Consider the following 21,315-nt stretch of genomic DNA (forward strand, 5'->3'; position numbering starts at 1 on the left):
AGGGAAAGCATACACTTGCATCTATGTGCACTATTTGCACACCCTTTTGTTCAATCAACCTGAAGGTAAGAGAATTTAAACCACAAACAATGCATTAAAGATCTAAAATGGCTAAGGTATAGCTTCAATCCCATAAAATTCTTATAACTATAGATTCCAAGAGATGGATGAACACCTTGGCTCATTTTCAACATAATAAACATGCAAAGCAAAAAGTAGTACTCCCTTTGAGGATGTAGGGCATAGGGTTTGAACTCACACACCCTTATAACCCAACCCACACCCAAACCAATACACCACAACCCCATTAGCACATGAGACAAAGACTTCACTTACCCTTATGTCACTAATGTTTGACTTACCATTTTAGATGCAAAATAATATTTTAGTATTAGTAATAATAAATATTGTTATTACAAAATGAAATCAATAGTTAAACTAGATGGATAACTTTATTAAATTTGCATGAGTAGTAATATTACTAACATTACGTAACATACTCAAGCAGCATCAAAGCTTCAATTGAATGCTAGACTATGTGACTTGTAGATTCTCCCCTTCAAACACATGCTTAATCCTTGCTTACCAAATCTATCACAGTGTTATCAATATGATTACATCGATGACTGAGTGATTACAATGTTATTAGGCCTCCATTACTTCCATTGCTTAATTTGCATCTTGATTGCTTGCTAAGCAAGTTTATTGGTTTTGGATAGCTAGTAGCTAGACTTATTACATTTTTCTAAAATATTGTTACTTCATTGATAAAAAAGCCATGTTTTTTTTTACTAGATGCTATGTCCTTTTTCTTAGCAACTCTAATAATGGTAATATACGAGTCCCATAACCAATAGACATTTGTGTCTAGGTTAGTTGGTATAGATGATTTTGATCCTTCACTTCTTGCAAAGAATTCTCTTCTAAGATTGGAACAATTCAACTAGTCCTTTGTCTTTTGGATTAGCTAGATTTGGGACCATATTAAAGTCCCCCCTTACTAGAACTTTGAAAATTGGGACCATGCTCTGTCTAGACCATAAGCTTTCTCTTTCCCTTGCACTAGTGATTACTTGTGGTGTTGGGTCTAAAGGGAAATGGGTTTTTCTTGAGTGCAAACATATGCCCATACTCTTTGGTGCTCTTCCTTTACTACTACTACTACTACTACTACCACCACCACCACCAACACCACCACCACCACTGTTGCCGATGCTGCTACTATTGCTACTACTACTATACTTTAAATTGATTTAAGGGACAATATTAAAGTCCCCCCCTTATTAGGACTTTGAAATTTGGGACCATGCTCAGTTTAGATCATAAGCTTTCTCTTTCCCTTGCACCAATGCTCCACTACCTGTGTTGTTGGGTCTAAAGGGAAATGGGTTTTTCTTGAGTGCAAACATACACCCATACTCTTTGGAGCTCTTCCTTTCTCTCTACTACTACTACTATTGCTATTGCTATTCCTACTACTACTGTTGTTGTTGTTGCCACTACTGTTGCTACTATTTCTACACTTTAAATTGATTTAAGTTGCTCCCAAGTATAACTCCACTTTTTAACTTTGCTCTATACCCTAAAAAACAAATGCTTCACACATAATGCATATGCTCATTGAGTGCTTGCATTCCTTGAAATTCAACAATTGCAAGGCAATTATTTTTGCCATCAAATGCTAAAGTGTTGTATGTAACATTGCATCACATATAGATGCAATATAGTTGCATATGATGTTATTTCATTGTGGGTGTGGGTGTATGTATCATGTGTCTACCATTCTCTTGCCCAATTTTTTTTACAAGATGTCATTTATAATCTAATAAGGACATTGATAATTATAAATTATCATGAAGGCTTTGGCATATCCAATATAAGGACTGGAGACTCCCACTAGTTCTCCTACTTATTGATTGAGCTACAAAGAGAATAGAGGTTGCACACACACACACACACACACACACACACACACACACACACACACACACACACACACACACACACACACACACACACACACACACACACACACACACACACACACACACACACACACACACACACACACACACACACACACACAGAGGAAACTATGCTTGTGGTGCCTCCAACAGCTCTCTTATGAGCAACACCTTATCGCATTATCACTCAAAGATTAAAGAACAAGTGTGTACATATATCCTAAGGGTTAGTGATGAGTAGGTATCCCTAATAGATAAAGGTACTATAGGCGTCCCTTTGCATTACCGTTTATGCCTTTAACATTAAATGTTGCAAAATTAATCTCCTTTGGCATTGTCATCCTACATATTTTTTGAAGTATTGATGCTTCATAACCTTTCTCACTTCTTTTTATGTGTTTCTAGTTTTAAACCATCAATTGAATTTGTTTTCATATTTATTTCCTTCTTCCACACTAATGTGAGCTGCAAACCAACTCATGAGTTTTAATTTTTTTTTGATGATGGGATCTTCTTACCAATGCCATGTAGATTTTGGCATTGATGCTCACAGATTCCTTGTCCACGTGCTCCAAGGATATTCTATTAAGGTTTGTGAATGAGCTCACATGGCTCTTGCTCCCCTTTGGAATAGTTTCCTTTGACTAGAAAACTCGGATTGGTGAAGGTTTCCATCCCATACCAGGTGGGCTTTTTGCCTCTTTTCTATTTACTTGATTTTTCTCCTTGCCATTTCCCATGAGTTGCCAACTTTCATCCATTCTTCCACCAACTTGTATGTTGCCTACTTGTTGTCAACATTTTGATTATCTTTGACAGTATCTGCCCAAGATGATTTGTTGGCATTTGTTTTTATGTCCTTATTGACATCTTTATTTTGTGAGAATTCTTTATAGTAATGCCCCCACATACCACAATTGTGGAATGTGTGGGAGACCAATTTGAGTTTGAAACTACCAATATATGGAATTTCCAAATCCACCATATTTGATTTTTGTTTCCCTAGTATCCTATAACATGAAAACTCATTTACAAAATGGACTAGTAGGGGGGGGGGGGGGGGGTAGCATATACAATGGCTTACCTAGGCCTTTTGCAATTTCTAGCAACATATTCTACACATATGTTGGGAGTTCTAGAAGCTCCTAAATCGGGCAACCTTTCTTGAGTAGTCCCTTCTTGTTTCCATAGGTTGGCACTCCAGATATAAACAAGATTGACACCCCAAAAATATATTCATTAGGCCTAGATCCTTCACATGGCCTCTAGAGAGCTAAATACCACTTTGAAAAGTCCCCTACGTGCATAGTAAATTCGTTTCATTGATATGTTGCCACTAAGTATGGTGTCGCTGAACTAAGAAGTAACTCCATTGGCTTCTGAGGTATACTAGTGGAAAAACCAATCACAACTCTTGCACACACATTTTTGGAATCTAGAGTGATTTTTTTAATTGTACCTTCATGATTATCCTCTCTGTTATTTTGTAGGGCCGATGCCACGATATTAGCAATTAGTTGGGAAATTTTTTTGAGCCAAAGTCTACAGTCCTTCTCTGTGTTAATGGACTCTTGTTTTGCTTTGATCTCTTGCTCAGCTTCAAGATTTTCTTTGCTATCACTTGTGTGCTCTGCTTTGCATTTGTGCTTGTTGAAAGGGAGCAACGGATCGAAGGTTGGACTTGAAAGCTATGGCGGGAGAGCAAGAGCAAGAAAGGGAGAGACTAGAAATGGGAACTCTAACAGTCACAATGTGTGACCGGGCCTTCCTTTATTCAAACTATCACTAAAAGAATAAAGAATAAAGTGACGGTGACGGGCGCCCACCACCTGCAGTGTGCAGTGGCGGTGACTGTCAGTGTAGTAATACAGGGGCGGCTAGGCAGAGGCGCCTTTACCCCCAACAACCTCCCACTTAAAGGTGAATCTGCCCTAGTGAGAAGTGAAAATAGAAAAAAGAAAAGAAAAAAAGACAGTACAACATGTACACATGTACAACAGGATGAGGAAACGTCATCTCATCCCACACCCATCAATCTCCTGAGGAAGGCAAAACACTCTGTAGAGAGGCTTTTCGTGAGCAGATCTACAAGATTTTGGTCAGTCGAGATCTTGACAAGGTCAACACAGTCGAGATCTTGACAAGGTCAACACACGTGTCCTCAATGACCCCATATATGAAGCGATACCTCACCTCAATGTGTTTCGCCTTCGCATGGAAGACCGGATTCTTGGCTAACTGAATAGCACTCATAGAATTCGAATGCAGTGTAGGGATAGCATCAATACCAAGGTCAGCAACCAAACGACCCAACCAAATGGCCTCCTTGCAAGCCTTAGTGGCTGCAACATACTCAGCCTTTGTAGTAGAAAGGGCCGTGCATTTCTACACCCTGGACATCCAAGAAATAGCACCTCCAGCATATGTGAATACATAGCCGAAAGTGGACTTCCTACTATCTGCATGTCCTGCATAATCAGAGCGTGTACCCCATGACTCCTATATCCTGGCTGCCATAGCATATGCACATATCTGCAGTGCCTTTCAGGTACCTCATGATACCCTTCACGACATCCCAATGCTTCTTGCCAGGTGTAGCCATATAGCGTGCCACAACACCAACTGCAAAGGCAATATCTGGACGAGTGGCTATCATGGCATACGTAAGACTGCCCACTGCAGATGCATAAGGAATCTTGGCCATCTCGGCCTTCTGCTCTTCTGTCTGCGGACAATCAGCCTGTGATACCTTCACATAAGAAGGCAATGGACAGCCAATAGGCTTTACGTCCTACATGTGAAAGCGCTCAAGGACTTTATGAATGTACTCCCTCTGTGACAAGTAGAGGAGTCCCTGATGCCTGTCGCATGTAATGCGCATACCAAGTATGTGAGCGGCCTATCCCAGAACTTTCATCTCAAAGCTCTTCTTGAGCCGAGCCTTAAGAGCATCTAGCTCATCATGAGCTTTCCCTGCTATCAACATATCATCCACATAGAGTACCAAAATCAATAAAGAACCATCACGAGCTTTCTTTGTGTAAAGACACGGATCCATAGCACTCCGGCTGTAGCCCTGTGATTGCATAAAGGCATCAAACTTATGATACCACTCCCTAGGTGCCTGTTTCAAGCCATAAAGACTTTTCTTCAATTTGCACACTAGGTGCTCCCTGCCAGGTTCTGCAAAGCCCTTAGGTTGCTCAATATAAATCTCATCATGCAAGTCCCCATGTAAGAAAGCCGTCTTGACATCCATCTGGTATAAAATCCAAGTCAAGCTAAACAACCAAAGCCAAGACTAAGTGCAGAGTGGTCATCTTAACCACAGGAGAAAAGACCTCATCAAAGTCCACACCATGCTGCTGCTTCAAACCCTTTGCTACCAATCTAGCCTTGTATGCCGGCTTGGGGGTGTCCAGGGGTACCTTTTAGCTTGTACACCCACTTGCATGGCAAAGCCTTCTTGTCCGTAGGCAAGGAAACCAAATCCCAAGTGTCATTCTTATGCAGGGAGTCTATCTCAGACTGCATAGCCAGGAGTGACTGTCACCCCTGCGCATAGCCTCATCATAGGTGAAAGGCTCTCCTGTATCTGTAACCAAGACATAATGCATCGAGGGCTGAAATCTATCAGGTGGACGTCTGTCTCTAGTAGACCATCTCACGGCAGGCTCTGCTGCCTACCCAGCTGCCTTGTCCAACACCCTGACCATGAGCATCTGCTGCAGCTGTAGGCTGTCCAACTGGCTATGTGGGAGCTCTCGGCTCCTCCTGAAATATGAGCCTGCGGATCTCAACAACTCTCTCAGGCTGCCTATGCATTTTGTCTTCATGGAAGACTACATCATGACTGCAGATGACTTTCCACGCTTGCGGATCCCAAAGATGGTAACCTATCTCACCTGCATCCCCATAACCAAGGAACTTAGGATCCAACTTACTTCTCTTGTCCCTGGACAAATGGAAAAATGCCTCACATCCAAAGACACGGAGATGCGCATAAGAGGGAGGTTTTCCAGTCCATACCTCCTCTGCAACCTGGAAATCCAAACCACTTAGAGGGTGATCTGTTTATGACATGCACAATTGTACTAGCTGCCTCAGCCCAAAAGCTCTGTGGTAGGCCTGCATGGCTAAGCATACTGCGTACACGCTCCTGGATGGTTCTATTCATCCGCTCAGCCAAACCATTCTGGGGGGGTGATGTCCCATGTGTCAACAATGGGGCCCAAAGGGGGCACAAATGAGGGCCAAAGAAGGCCTATACTAAGCCTCAGCAAGCCTTGATAGGCTAGAAGCAAGATCCAGGTGAAGGAAGCTCCAAGAGGTGTGAGCTATGGCTACCCACAACTTGTTTACAGCATGTGAGACCTGAGAACTGAAGTAAAACCCTGAAGAAAATGATCAAATACCTCTGATGTAATGCTCTGAAGGTGCCCAACAATGCCGGAAGGTGCTGGGGAAGCCGGGGAGTGATAAGAGCTCGAAGAAGTCAGATATGGCTGCCGGGAAGGAGACCCAATGCAAGTGGGGAGTCGATGGGAAGCTGAGAATGCCATGAACCAAGCTCAAGAGTCGGAAAGCAAAGCTCTGATACCAGTTGAAAGGGAGCGACGGATCGAAGATTGGACTCGAGAGCTATGGCAGGAGAGCAAGAGCAAGAAAGGGAGAGACTAGAAATGGGAACTCCAATAGTCACAATGTGTGACGGGGCCTTCCTTTATTCAAACTGTCACTAAAAGAATAAAGAATAAAGTGATGATGACGGGAGCCTGCCACCTGCAGTATGCAGTGGCGGTGACTGTCAGTGTAGTAATACACGGGCGGCTAGGTGGAGGCGCCTTTACCCCTAACACTTGTGGGACTAGCTCCATCGAAGATATGCTATAGCTTAATGTGTGCTTGCTTACACCCTTTGACATGACCATATCTCGATTTTGATTCTCCTCATGTGAGCTTCCATGCATCACAATGCATGGACTCACCACACAATGTGGCGAGTTAAAGTGCACCACACAATGTTGCGAGTTAATGCACTTGACGATGGCATATATGGAGTAAATGCAATGACTAATGTTGTTTACTCTTCATTATATTCTTTCCTTAGCTTTTTTAACTTACCAAATTTCCTTTTAATTATGTCATTAATGTTTGACTTAGTGATTTATTGTACTAGTTAAATGTGTTTGTGTGTATGCACATGCGAGTGGTGTGTATACATTTGTTTGTAACTATGAATAAATATCCTAGGCACTTCTCTTTGTGCATTAATGCAAATTTCAAAAGGGAAGGCATTTGATGTGCACATGTCATTGCCTGAATCGAGAAAGAGAGATCAACACAAAAAAAGGGGGGGGGGGGGGGGGCAAGGGTCAAGATTAGATTGAGAACATGTGAGAAATTGTAAAATATGAGGATGCTAGGTTCTAGCACCACCTAGTGCAAGCACTATGATGCCGTTGTTTGCATTATGTGAGGGCAAGCATTGCTTCTCCTCCCATTGAGTTACGCACTCAAATTCTAATTACATTCAATTGATCATCTTGTAACTGCACATTCAACCACTTCAAATATTTCAAAAGCTATCCTCCACTACATAGCCATGCATATCCTTACTTTCTCGATACACAAAAGCATTCCAATGAGATTTCAAATGATGTGGGATTGCTATTTACTTTTATTTTTCTAATTGGTGATCTAAGAAAAAATGTGGTCTAAACTCTTCACTAAGTTTACGACACTCAAAGCAACCCATTGCAAATAGGTCCTTAGTAGGGGCACTACTTTTGGCTTGGATTGAGTGACAAAAAAGCATTAAATGGATTGAATTGACAGGTTGTTCTATTAAAAGTTTCAGAATTTTTAAAACGTGAAAGGTCAATGAAATGGGTTGTTTGTTCGATGGTAACCGAGTGTCCAAAAAGTGGCACTTTTACCACTTACTCCATTGATTTGTCAAGTAACCACCCTAGACCATGCCATCTCCAATAGTCTGTTGTGGTTGTGGTTGACAAATTTGTTGCAAACCTGAAAGCCATGGGAACATGTCCCAACCTGATCGCAAGTCAGGGCATGGTGGGAATAGGTCCCAAGTGCCCCCTACACTGAAAATGTAAAGATGGCAATTTACAAATAGAGCGATCCGGAAGTTGTCTCTCTAAATAAACAAATTTTACAAACGAGGAAATATATTTTCTAGCGGGAGGGAGGCAGAGAGAGAATACATGGCGACAAGCATCAGAAGAAGAGCAACTGTTTCTCTTCCAACATTTGCTGGGTCGTATGGCGACAGCATTGTGCAATCATTTGATACGTAAGAACATCAATTACATGAACAGAAAAGTAAGTAAATCAATAAACCCATCGAGGTCTGGAAGCTGTATCAAAATGTGAGCGTTTTCTGCAGATACGAAGACTACCTTGACAGCCAAATCACTTCGACGGATCTTTTCTACCTTGAAGATATCGATTTGGCCAGGCAGTTGGTGGAATTGGGGTGGGTACTTTGGATGGACCCAAATGTTGGAAATTTTAAAGAAAATTGCAGGAAAACTCACCCACATTTTTCTTGAAATTGCCAAAAAGGTCACCTTAGACTCCAGCGACCACTTACCTTTCAATCCAGTCCTTATAGAGAAATCACTATATCAGCAGATATAGAGGCAATGCAATCTTTAAACTATCCATCAAACCAATACTAAAATGATTTTCTGAGCAGACACAACCTTGATTGATTGGAAAGACCTCAGAGTTGAAAGGGTCTGTTGCAGGAGATTTGAGTTGTTAAAGTATGTTACGGAAACTTGTGAAGCTGTTTTAAACAAGAGTGTATGTCAAATTGTTCCTTAATTGTTCTAGAGAATGTCGATTGCCTCAGAGATAATGAGCAAGATATTGTATGTATGTTTCTGTTGATTCTTGACTTTGGCAAAGTGGCTTGATCAGAAAATAAAATTTCTATTGACATGATACAATTTGCATTCAACTTCTTTCACTTGGAGGTTAACTTGCGCTTGCTTGAGATTGCAGTGACATTTTCCGGGCAGTGGGCTGAGGGAATTGTTGATGTGCATCATCCATTGGAGATGGATCCCAAGTGCAATAGCCAACCACAAGGTTGATGAAGAAAAGTGCTGAAAATGCAAAAACAACCTGATGTGGATGCGAACGTAGATGAGGCTGGTGCTGAAAAAACACGATGAACAGCAGCAAGGCAACCTATAGGGGTGAAAACACAGCTGTTCAGTAGGTTGTAATGATTAGGGCAGCAGTTGTTGGGAACACTCGAATAAGGGCTTAGTAGTTGAATAGAGGGTTGGAGTGATGGCAACAATAGTTGGAACCAAATGTAGGTGTGGACAGCCTTTGGAGGATCACGGCATTAGCTAAGATTATGAGTAGTGAGTGGAAAGTAGAGTGAGGAGTTGTTGAAAGCCTTGTAATGATAGAGGATGAACTAGGGTAGATTGCAATGCAAGTGAGCTAGCATAGTCTCTCTATATAGATGATGAACCAACAAAAAAGTGGGGAGTTTGCTTATGGGATATTGAAACATATTGAGTGCATTTGAGTTTTGGGGTGCTTTAATGAGCTAATGAAGGTTTAATGTGTAATGCTTTTTTAGCTTAACAAGGACTTTCTTCGAGATGCATTGAAGGAGAGTTGAGTATGGCCTAACATTTGTGTTGCCTTGATCACAGACTACTTCCTCTTAGTTATCTTTGTCCCAATATAATGGAAGAGGAGAGTGCCTTTGGGGACTCAAGGTAGATCTTGAAATGATGTACCCAAGTTGCTTTTGCACAAACCAAGCTTTCATAACGGTACTCTAGGTTAGATAGTTAGGTCCTTTAAGCTTGTTATTATTACTGCAGCATGGAGGAGCCATTGTAGATCAAATGTAGAGAAGATAAGGTAAGGGGAATAGGATGAACAATGCAACACCAAGAGTTCAATAGTTCAAGCAGAAAGAATAGTTCAAAGAGAGAAATAGATATGAAGAGAGTGTAGTGATGGAAGCTCGACAATGAACACAATTAATCTTGCCTTTGATTGTGTTGAGAACAAGCTGAAACACTAGCAGGTTGAAGGAAAGGAAGCTTGCTGAAAAAGAAAAGTGGATTGAGTGCACAAGACTCAACAAATGGAATGCAAATGGAACTTAGCGAATGGAACTAAAAGAGAATAGAATCAACAAATGGAATCCATATACCAAGGCTTAAGAGTGCGTGCAAAGGCACGGGATGTGGGCAACTAGTAGTGTACTGCAATCTCTATCTCTTCAATAGGAAGCAAAGTATGTGTATGAGTATGTGTATGATTGTGAATAACGATGGAGGAGTGGAGCAAAATAGATACATCGTAATGATCAGTTAGCTACATTAAATGCGGCCAAAAATACAGGTCAGCCAACGTCAAATGGACCACCTCGAAAGAGAAATGCACTTAGTGTTTTGAGGGTGATAATAACTTGGCAAGGACAAGGATTGTCACGTCACAACTTACAAGGAATTAACTAGAAGAAGATGAAGAAGAAGAAGAAGAAGAAGTTCATTCTTCATTGCAAGTTTAGGAATACCAATGATATTCAAGATTAGGAATACCAACGATATTCAAGATTGGTACAACGGTGTTTACAACAGGACTAGATCCTTGATAGAAGACAAGACCTCAATACAAGACTAGAGAGAATACAAGATGTGACAAGACAAGACAAGACAAGAACTAGGGATACATTGGCTTGAATTGGAACTAGAGAGGACTTATCTTGTAGGAGTCTCACAATTTGTGTTGGCAAGATTAAAAGGCTTCTAGCCCAAGGCCCCTATTTATACTAGGGTTGAGAAGGTTAAAGGAAGCTTTTAGATGATGACATCATTGATGACATGAGCATTGCTAACATAAGCAATAACATAAGCACTACTGATGTAAGTGCTAATGCAAGCGCTTTTCTAAGCTTCTAGAACCCTCTCGAATCTTCTAGAAGTTGCTAGAAGATACTAGGTTTCTTGGTCCATGCCATTATCCCCTCCTTTAGCAATGAGTTCGACGAGGAGTGGTGGGGTTTCTTGGTAAGACTCTTGGCTTCAATGAATGCCGTTGATGAAACTTCTTTACTTTCGTAGGTGCTTGGCAAAGGTGGGAGATTGGTTATCATGTTCGCTTACTAAGTATCATAGCTCTTCTAATGACCAAGATATTCAAGCCTTTTTTAAGAGATTCTAGAATCAAGGATAGTCTCAACTTCGTACTTTGCGAGATCTTTGATTTCAATAGATGGTGATGGCTGTAAATTCCTCCCTTTTATTGAGTGTGTGGCAAGGCTCCAAGATTGAGACACGGAATACTAGGTAAATTCTCATGGATTGTGGTAATTGGAGATGATAAGTGACTGGATTTACTTGGGCAATGATTTTGAACAGCCTAGTCCTGTTAAAATCACAAACACATGATGTACTTTGGACATTGCACAAGAGGCACACACTGCCTAGCCTAATTTATTTTATCTATGGTTTGTACCCATTAATAAAGGGAGAGTCTCCCTACACCCATTGCATTGTGTGAAGCAACTTTAGCCACCTATCTTATCCCTTTAGAAACTACTGGCTGAAAGTTACCGACCAAATCCACCACTCTAAATCACTACCCTGCACCTCATACTCTAGAGAACCTAGGTATATTGCTCATTGTTGTCCTAATAATAAGCTACAAGTAGGAACATAATCCAAGATGATCTCGTTGCTTCTCTTGAGCTGACAATGGCTTGAAGCAAGCTGAATCAATCTACATAGGCTCGATATTGGTTTCTTATTTTCCTTGTGGGAGGTCATTGTTGTTGTGGTATCTAGACTTAATGAAGCCCCATGGCGCTTTTCTTGGTGTTTCTCAAATAGGCAATTATCACATTCTATTGCTTGAGAAATGAAGTCACTTTATGTATGAACCTTTGGCATTGCTAATAGGAGATCCTTCACATTACCATTTGATCCCCAACGAAATTGGCTAATAAAATAATCCTCATGCGATTGCTATTGTTGATGTCATCATTGCAACTGGCATAACCTCTCAACCTGTTGGCGACAGCCTTGATTGCTGTATCTTATTTTAGTGATTTTTGTGTGTTATTTGTGGCACTTTATTAGGCCAACCAGCTGCCATTTTAGGCCTATTTTATGCCTATTTATTCTGGCTCCTCCTACTTCCATTTAGTCATCATCATTCTTTAGGTGGTCTTCTTGTTGGAGAGAGGAGCTAGTGCCGGTGCCCACACAGCAAGTGATTCACTGTTGTACGCGTAATTCTCGTGTTTGGTATATGGATTCCATTTCCCAAGCACATCTCTGAGTTCTCTTCTTTTGCAGTGTTCTTCCGTTCTCTCTCTTTTTTGTCTTGTGTTCAATAGTTTATTTCAGCAGTTGTCTATGCTTCCATTGCTACACCACTTCTGACATGGTATTAGATTGCAGGATCTATGCTCATGCTGAGTGCTTCTGCTGATTATAGGTCTTCTGTCTCAGTTTGCTGATTGGGCGTCACTTTGCTGCTGCCCCGTGCCCTTTTTATTGGCCGATATCTCTGTGTTTATTGCATTTATTGCAGCGACTGCTAGCGTCAGCACCTCCAGCCTGTACGTTTACAGGCTGTGACTGTCTGGCATTCCCTGCCTACCTGTCCTTTGCTGTTTTGTTGCTGTGTTTTCAGTTTCTGCCTGTTTTCATGAAATTTTGGTGCTGAGACAGCATTGTGTTTTCGTGCGATCAGCTTGTGAATATTCTGTGTGAGCTCTATTTTGTGCAGTTTGTGATTGTGGTTTGGCTATATTCCCTCTCCCTATATCCTTTTTTCTCTATCTTCTCTCTTCTTCTCTCTAGATGGCCCCTCCATGCACTTCTATAGATGATAAGTTACATGGACCTGACTATCTTACATGGAGTGCTATGATGAAAGCTTGGTTTGTGTAGAAGCAGATTTGGTACATTGTATATGGAGCTATTCCTCAGCCTCAACGGCCTTTTCCCCTTCCTGAAGATTTTGATAAGGACAACCACGAGGAAGTTGTACTTATATGGGATTGGACGATGCATGTGCGTATTCTGCACTGCGTCGATGTATTTCTAAAGAAGTTCTATTGACAGTTACCTCTTGCAGGTAATCCCTAAAAATATGGTCGAAAGTTCAAATGAATGAAGCACCTTCCACTATGTGTCTAGTGACCCTTTATGAATAGCTTTAACAGATGAAATTCGAGGCAAGGGACACCATTTAGCCATTTTTGCTCTAGTGTTACATAGATATAGGATCAACTTCGGCACATGCAATCTCCCCTTTCAAAGCCACATCTCATGGAAATGGTACTGTACAAGCTCCCTATAGAGTTTGATGGAGTGGCGAATGCTTTGTAGATGTAGACATTATCTACACTTGTGAGCTTCACACATATGTTCTCGATACTGCTTGAGTATGACGCATTGTTACATTTACAAGGGAGGCTTCCGTCTCCTTATGGATGTTTTAGTGAGGCCTTTACAGCTTCAGAGAGGGGTGACAGGAAGGAGAAGTCAAAGACCCAGTGTTATCACTATGGTAAGAAAGGGACACTTGCGGAAGGACTGTAAGGAGTTAGTAGTCTCACGGAAGAAGAAGGATAAGAAGAAGAAGCGGGATGTAGACTCCTCTGACAAGTCATCCTCTTCCTCAGACTCTGACTACGATCCTTCAGCTAAGGAGAAGCCCACAGTGCAGAAGGGGTCCACTTCTTCAGACCAAGGGAAGGGCTTGATTGCCCTTTTCTCTGCTGCTTTCTAGTCCAGTTGATGCGGTCATCCCTTATGACTTTTCAGTGCTAGAGAGGGAGTGTGAGAAGATGGTGAGTGGGGTTGCCAAGCCTCATCTATATAGGTATACAGGTGCACAAGTTTTAGAGAGGATGTCCCTAACGTATCGACCAAAGTCTGGCACGTTCACATCTTGGAACTAGGATTGACATTTAGGCTCATGATTGATTGTTATTTGATAGAGAGCGGGATTGGCTCCCAGTTCGAGCTCACTTGAGGGGACACTTTGGTGGTCTTGGCCAAAGGCGGGGAATCCATAGTCACCTATGTTTAAAGGCATGTGAGACATTGTTGACGGACACGGAGATCTGTTATAACTTTTTTCTATTTTTAGGAGTTGGTACAATCGACATTGACATTGGGTTCTATTCGAGGTACCTAGGTGGTGGCTTGATCACCCACTCCTTAGGTATCTATGGTTCTACTTTGGTGGTTCTTTGTTGTATGGACTATGATTAGCCTTTATCATTGTATCATTGTATTGTATCAGATCACCCATGATTTGAGAGAGGGTGTTAGCAGGCTTGTTAGTTCAAGTGTGAGTCTTTGCATGCCTATCAAGGCTGGTTACATTGCCTTCTATTTAGGCATTATTTTAGTGATTTTTGTGTGGCATTTGTGGCTTTTTATGCTAGTTAATACTGGCTGACGAATTGCCATTTTAGGCCTATTTTATGCCTATTTATTTTGTGGCTTTTCCTCCTACTCATTCATCATCATTCTTTAGGTGGTGGATTCCATTTCTCAAGCACATCTCTGAGTTCTCTTCTTTTGCAATGTTCTTTTGTTTTATTTCTTTTGTTTTGTTTTTAGCAATTTATTTTAGCACTTGTCTATGTTTTCATTGTTGCACCACTTCTAACAAGTATCTCCACCTAAGGTAAGCTTATCCAACATATGTAACATAGAAGAAGCCACCAAGACAAGCGATAAAGAGGTGAGAGGAGTTTTTTTTGTAACCTATTTGGCAAAACCTTGAACAATTTTATACAGTGTTTACAATGTAATTTTTTTTTTGTAGTGCTTAAACCCCATTGGTGCTAGACTTCAACTAGTAATGTATCAAGGGCAGTTTTGAGTTAGAAGGCATATCACCTGTCATGAGGACATGAATTTTTGAAACCTCACTTAACATATGGATTAATTTTTAATCACATGATTAAGTAAATGCTGCACATGTGAGGTGCAATTGGGGTTAGAGTAAATTTATGAGCTTGGGATCCGAGAAAATCACGGGATGTCAAAGGAAAAAGTTGCTATAAGTTATGTTGCAAAGGTACTTGGTGGTATCTGGTGTCAATTATTGAACTAGATCATTCATTTGACCATAAGTCTCATTTGATGACACTAGAGATGTGGCATTTAATGGTACCTAACGCCGATCTAATGGTCAAAGATGGCACAGAGAGACTCGGGAGTGGAAGATGCCTAGCCAATTTAATTATTGACAAGTTAGATTATTTTTCTAGGACCGAAATAATTATTAGATTAGTTTTTAGTAATTAAAGACTAAAAATTAATATTTAATGATGGATAATGTTGGAAAAACCATTTGAAAAGGTTGCCACTTGGCAGACTTGTCCCCATACAGGCTGGTAAAAGGTTGAAGAAGAGGAAAAACAAGATCATTTTGGCTGTAGCAAATGTGGGAGAGCTGTGAATACCATGGCCAGCCTATTTTCAGCCATTGCAGCTAGCTACGAGTGAGTTTTGAGGAGGCGATTGCAGTTTTGTACCCTCCACAGTTGGACGATTGCATCTAGGTACAAGATGATAGCTGATTTGGATGTCTCAGCTGTAGGTGATAGCATTTAATGCTGTTGTGGCAGGGCAGCAGCTGCATTTGACTGATTTTCAGTCATTCTTCGTGATAAAACTCTGAATTTTCTCTCTCTACAGCTTTCTCTCTCATCTCCTAGCCATTTCATAGCCTTGGTCTGAAGATCTCAACATTTGGACCCTTGGAGGCTGAGAAATTACGAATTTCTTTGTTGTAAATCCTAATTTATAGCAGAAATTAGCGTTTAGCAGTAGCCTTGAGAAGCGTGCCAAAAATTGGAAGCTCCAAGACTTGGATTTTTTAAGGCTGAAGGTGAATTTCAGCTAAATTTAGGTGGAGGACTAGCCAGCCATTGAATTTGGGGCATTTCCATCGTCTATGAAGTGGGTGAAGGTCAATTAAATGCTCAAAGCAAGGGGCAAAACAGATTGAAGACTTGCTGGTCACTTTGGACAACAAGGGGAGTTTGGGTTGTGAATGGGATTGGGATAATCCCATTGTAAATCAACTTTTTCTTCAATAAAGCTAAAGAAATTCCGAAAGGGGTGCCAATTTTGAGGCCAATCGGGTGTGTATTGTCCAAGAGCAGTAGGTAAATTTGTATTTTCAGATTTGTATTTATTGTTTGCTGCTGTAATTAAGTTGTAATTAGGGATTTACCACCCATCCACGGAAGGAAGGCTGGTTTCATGGTTCCATTGCCGGGATACCATCAAATCCTTTGAGTTGGTGGGCCCGTGGTACTTGATCGCAACTTGGGACTATTGCATTATTTCTGAAATTGTTCTCAGCAGTGAATTACAGCAAGCATGTCTTCACATGGTGATACAGGATCAAGTGGAGAGGATGCATCACTTCTTGGTCAATCAAGTGTGAAGGGGGAAATGCAATGACTAATGTTGGGCGTGGTTCTTAGCATGGACAACATGCTGAAAATGTGGGAAATGACCCAAATGTTGGCACTTCAATGCATAAAGAGACTGATGACCAGTAAGGGGCTGAAGAATTTGATGATAGCTTCAAGGATCGAATGCTTACAACAGCAAATCTTTTTGCTAAATTGGCAAAGGATCCCCAGTTTACTCGATTCTTGAATGCCCCAAAGAAGGACAACAAAGGCAAAGAGAAGAAGACACCTTCTACAGCTTTAGGACAGCCACAAGAACCGAAGGAAATGCCTAAGCCTTCTTTAGAAGAGCCCAAAATGCTTGATGAGCATAAATAGTTGATATTCGTGGGGCAACAAGTGCAAATGCTGTAAAGAAAAAATACCCTAACACAGAAACATAAATAGAAACTATACGACAAAGCACACACTCATAAAAAGAACACAGTTAGGGCTAGGGTTAGAGTAACTTAGAGACAATGAACACAGTGAATAAATGAAATGATATGACTACTAATAATACAATGCTCATGCAGCAAACACTCTATGCAGTGAATGAATACTGAACCTCGAACTCCTGTATCTCTAGGATCAGGGCAGGGGCAATGAGTTGGAGAGTGTGTCGTACTCCAAACGGATCCCGAGTCGCAGCAAGGTAGCCTCCGGATGTCGAACACCAGCAAATGCAACAGTGAGAAGCTGGATCTGATGTAGATAGTAGTGAGGAGAGAGAGAGACTAAAAACAGAGCCTGCAGGAGAGAAAGACTAAAAACGCAGGTAGGATAGCTTGCAGGATAGAGAAATACTAAAAACGGAGCCTGCAGGAGAGAGAAAGACTGAAAATGGAGGCAAGACAGCCTGCAGGAGAGAGAAAGACTAAAAACGCAGGTAGGACAGCTTGCAAGAGAGAGAGACTGCAGCGACTGTAGACAGGAGAGAGAAAACTGTCAGGGCGGCAGCTGGAGCCTGCAAATGCAGCAGTCTGCTGGCGTGGCAGGCTGTACGACAACAGTGCAGATGAACAACAATCAGTCGCCAAGTAGAAACAGCAGCACTTAGCGTGTGGAGGGCTGGAAACAGGCGCCGGACTGTAGGGAATAGTGATGAACAGCAAGGGCTGAGATGTCCTCCGTGACCGGGGTGTGGACAGCAAGCTGGTAACACCTGAAACCTGCAAAAACGAGATTGTGGAAGAGTGAAGGGCTGGCTGCCAATTTATAGAAAATTAGGGTTCTAGATCCTCTCCCACTTAACTTTCTCGATCCGCTCCCCGTTTTAGGGTTTTGGTTAAAATAAGTCTAAAATAAGCATATTTTGGGGCTGTTTAAGTGGCTAAGTGCATTTCTTAGCACAACACCCCCTCTCAGGGCGAGAAAAGTAGGCCAGTCTAAATTTTGATTTACCCCAAGGCGTCCCACTCCAAAGTAGCCAGGGCATCGAACAAAAGGTGCCTGTTGGTTGCCCAGTGGTCTACCAAGGCTACAGAGGCGATGGATATCTTACCAAGGGAGCCCAAGTGATCACCCTAGAGAGATCAGGGCATCGGGCCAAGGGTGCTCGTCGGCTGCCCAAGGGCCTACCAAGGCCTACAAAGGCAGATGGAATCAACAATAGACTTGTTTGTTTTGTTTTGTTTTGTTTTGTTTTTTTTTTTTTTCAAAAGTGTTTTGAAAATACATAAGTAATATAGGGGCAGCGGCCGATTAAGTGACAAATAGGAAAAGATAAAGAGAGTTTTAAACCCAAGTTATTCACAAAACTAGCAAGCCAATCCCTCGCACTGACGAGGATAAGTGCCTAAGGATGATAAAAGTGAATGTATGTGCACCAATCATGTGTTGAATATGTGAGAGGCGAAAAAAACGGTGGGCTTAGCAAGACAAGCAAAGCAAGCAAGCAAGGGTAGGGAAACTGCCTTTAGGAAAACTGCCATGTGTTATGCTACGAATATGGTGGATCCTAGAGTCGACTACTCCAAAAGATCGAAAAGGGATAAATGCACACGGATGCATGTTGACATGAACAGAATGCCAATGCATAGGGTAATGCAAAGGGAGATGCAAGATGTTATGCTCATGCAATATGCTATGCAACGGTGCCACTGGGATAGTGCCCTCCTAGGGGAAGTGTTCACTTGTCCAAGTGTCCTTTTACAATCAGGTCATCCTGATAGTGCGGATGAAGTTACAAATGCTCATAATACAATACAAAATAATAAGTGAATGTAATGTCTAAAAAACTGTAAGCATCATCACTGTCACGATCAAGAGTAGGAGCCGCCTCCTCTCAAACTGGAAGGGAAAGCAAGAGGGAAGCACCCTCTCCCCGTCAAGCTAAAGTAGGGGAGGGTATACCCAAGCCGATCCTAGGTAGTAGGTATTGAAGAACCGGCCGGTTGACTGCTTTGGTCAAGATATCTGCAAAACTATCTGATGAAGGCACAAACTCTAGGCGAATAGTGCCTAGCTTAACCTGCTCTCTGGAAAAGTGGAAGTAGACTCCCACATACCGTGTCTGTGGTGTGATGATCGGATTGCCCGCAAGGGCAATGGCACTCTGGTTGTCGCAGTAGACAATTGTGGGAGAGTCACATGGAAAATGAAGCACCGCCAGTAAACAACTTAGATAGATGGCCTCGGTGGTGCCATCGAAGAGAGCCCGGTACTCAACCTCGGCCGTGGAAGCCACCACTGTCTCTTGCTTACGGCTGGACCAAGAAATGGGAGCCGTGCCCAAGGTAAAGAGGTAGCCGCCATGGGAATGCCGGGTGTCAGGATCTCCTGCCCAATCAGAATCAATGTACCCTTGCAAACATAAACCAGAACCATATGTCAAGCCATAAGAAAAAGTACACCGCAAATAACGCAACACACGAAGATATGCAAACCAATGTGACATCCTAGGTGCTGTGAAATATTGACTGAGTATGCTAACTGAGTGAGCTAAATCTAGCCTAGTATAAATTAACCAAAGAAGTTTTTCTACAACAGAACGATAGGTGTGTGCATTGAAGGGCTGTCCTAGGATATCCTTCGACAAGTGGACAGTAGGATCAAGAGGCGTGGCCACTGGCCATGTGTACGCACGACACCCAAAGACTCTGAAATGGGAAATAACAGGCCGAGAGCCAAAAAATGCCTCATACGGGGTCTTTTAAGGAAGAGTTGCAGTTGGGCATCGATTGAGGATGTACACCGAAGTGTTAACAGCCTCGACCCAAAGGCGCTTAGGAAGCTTTGCTGCGAACAGCATAGAGCGTGCCATTTCCATGACTCTGCGGTTCCTACACTCTATGACTCTATTTTGAGAGGGGGAGTTGGTAGAGGTGAGTTGGCGAGAAATGCCATGCTTGTGTAGAAACTCGGAAAACTCGTGGGAGATAAACTCACCACCGCTATCACTCCTTATGCACCTGACATGACGACCAATCTGGTTATGGACCAGTAGCACCCAAGCAGAAAAATATGTGAAAGCATCTGACTTATGCTTGAGGAAGTACACCCACATGTATCGAGAATGATCATCCACTATAAAAAAGAAGTATAGCGCACCGTTCAAAGCGGCAATGGATGTCGGCCCGCAAAGATCAACGTGAATCAATTTAAGAGGCTCCTCAGCTCTATGTATAGATTGCTGAGGAAATGGGGTAGGGTGTTGCTTCCCGAGCTGACAAGCTTTATAGATATCTCGAGCTAGCTTCAGGCGTGGAAGCAGCTCACGACGTGACAACTCATAAAGTGAGTCATAACCAAGATGCCCTAAGCGAAAATGCCAAAGATGCTCATTGTGCGTAGGCTCCCGAGATGTGGCTAATACTTGGAAGCTATGAAAGATGGAGCCTTCGGCGGTCGGCTCGGTCAGAAAGTGTCATGTGGTATAGGCCATTAGGCTGTGCCTCACTGCGAGCAATCACTAAACCAGTCAGAGAGTTAAGGACCTTGAATGTGGTCGCTATAAAGAAAATTGCTCGCCCCAACCGGCAAAGCTGCTGAACAGATAACAAGTTCACCCCAAGTTGAGGGACATGATATACATTGTCCAGTGATGACAGATCCGGACCCTTGTCAGTGGCAAAACTGATGCAACCTTGAGCCTGAATCTTGACCGAGGAGTTGTTTTCTACACGGACCCACCCGGCTACAGGGGCTCGGGTACAGAAAATGTCCTCTATAGGAGTCATGTGATGTGTAGCTCCATTGTCCACAATCCAAACTGGAGTTGAAGTGCTCAGCTGTGACGTGTGGGCCTCTGCAGTAACCTCGTCGGGAGGCAACTCACAGATGTGGACGAGACTTGCATCTGATGTCTCTATGGAGATGATATGGGCCTCTACAGACCAGTCAGACAAGCCCTCTGGAGTTGAGAACGTTGTCGACTAAGATGACTATGCGGTGGCAGTGTGAGTCTGACCTTTAAACTGCCCCTTGCGATCACCCTGCCTCCCCTGCTGGGGGTTGCTCGACTAAGGGGCGGGGGTCTCAGACTTAGGTTTTGGTGCTGTGCCTCATGCCTTCGATCGACACTCATCGTCAAAATGGCCAACCTTTTGACAATGTTGACAATATCTATTCTTTTTAGGCACATTTTGCCACCCAGGTTTGAGTTGTGATTGGGAGTTTCCTTGAGAATCCCCAGAATGATTTAGCTTTTGAGTTTGATTTTGATTTTGAGTGGAGGTTTGGTTTGGTTTGCCCTTCCCTTGTTGCTCTTTCTGAGAATGAGCAAGAAGAGTCCCCTCTGAAGAGGAATTCATATGAAATTGATCGAACAACCGTGCGTAACGCAACAACTGACACTCAGATTCATAGAATGTAGGCATGGTAGGCTTTGAAACTATTCCTTCCACA

The 21,315-nt window shown here is 42.3% G+C and overlaps 1 protein-coding gene across 1 annotated transcript in view; it reads left to right on the forward strand.

Annotated features, from left to right (window-relative positions):
• The first annotated feature begins 8,130 nt into the window (after nt 1-8,130).
• The window catches only part of LOC148033843 (uncharacterized), a 68,408-nt gene continuing 55,223 nt past the window's right edge, over nt 8,131-21,315 (forward strand). The window contains exons 1-2 of the mRNA XM_087681848.1: nt 8,131-8,280; nt 8,374-8,463. Coding sequence (XP_087537974.1) covers nt 8,192-8,280; nt 8,374-8,463 — 179 coding nt within the window. The 5' untranslated portion in view covers nt 8,131-8,191. The remainder of the gene's footprint in view (nt 8,281-8,373; nt 8,464-21,315) is intronic.

This window comes from Lygodium microphyllum, chromosome 7 (genome assembly GCF_053477565.2).
Source record: "Lygodium microphyllum isolate KBCC chromosome 7, Lygodium_microphyllum_v1.1.10, whole genome shotgun sequence".
Classification (NCBI taxonomy): domain Eukaryota; kingdom Viridiplantae; phylum Streptophyta; class Polypodiopsida; order Schizaeales; family Lygodiaceae; genus Lygodium; species Lygodium microphyllum.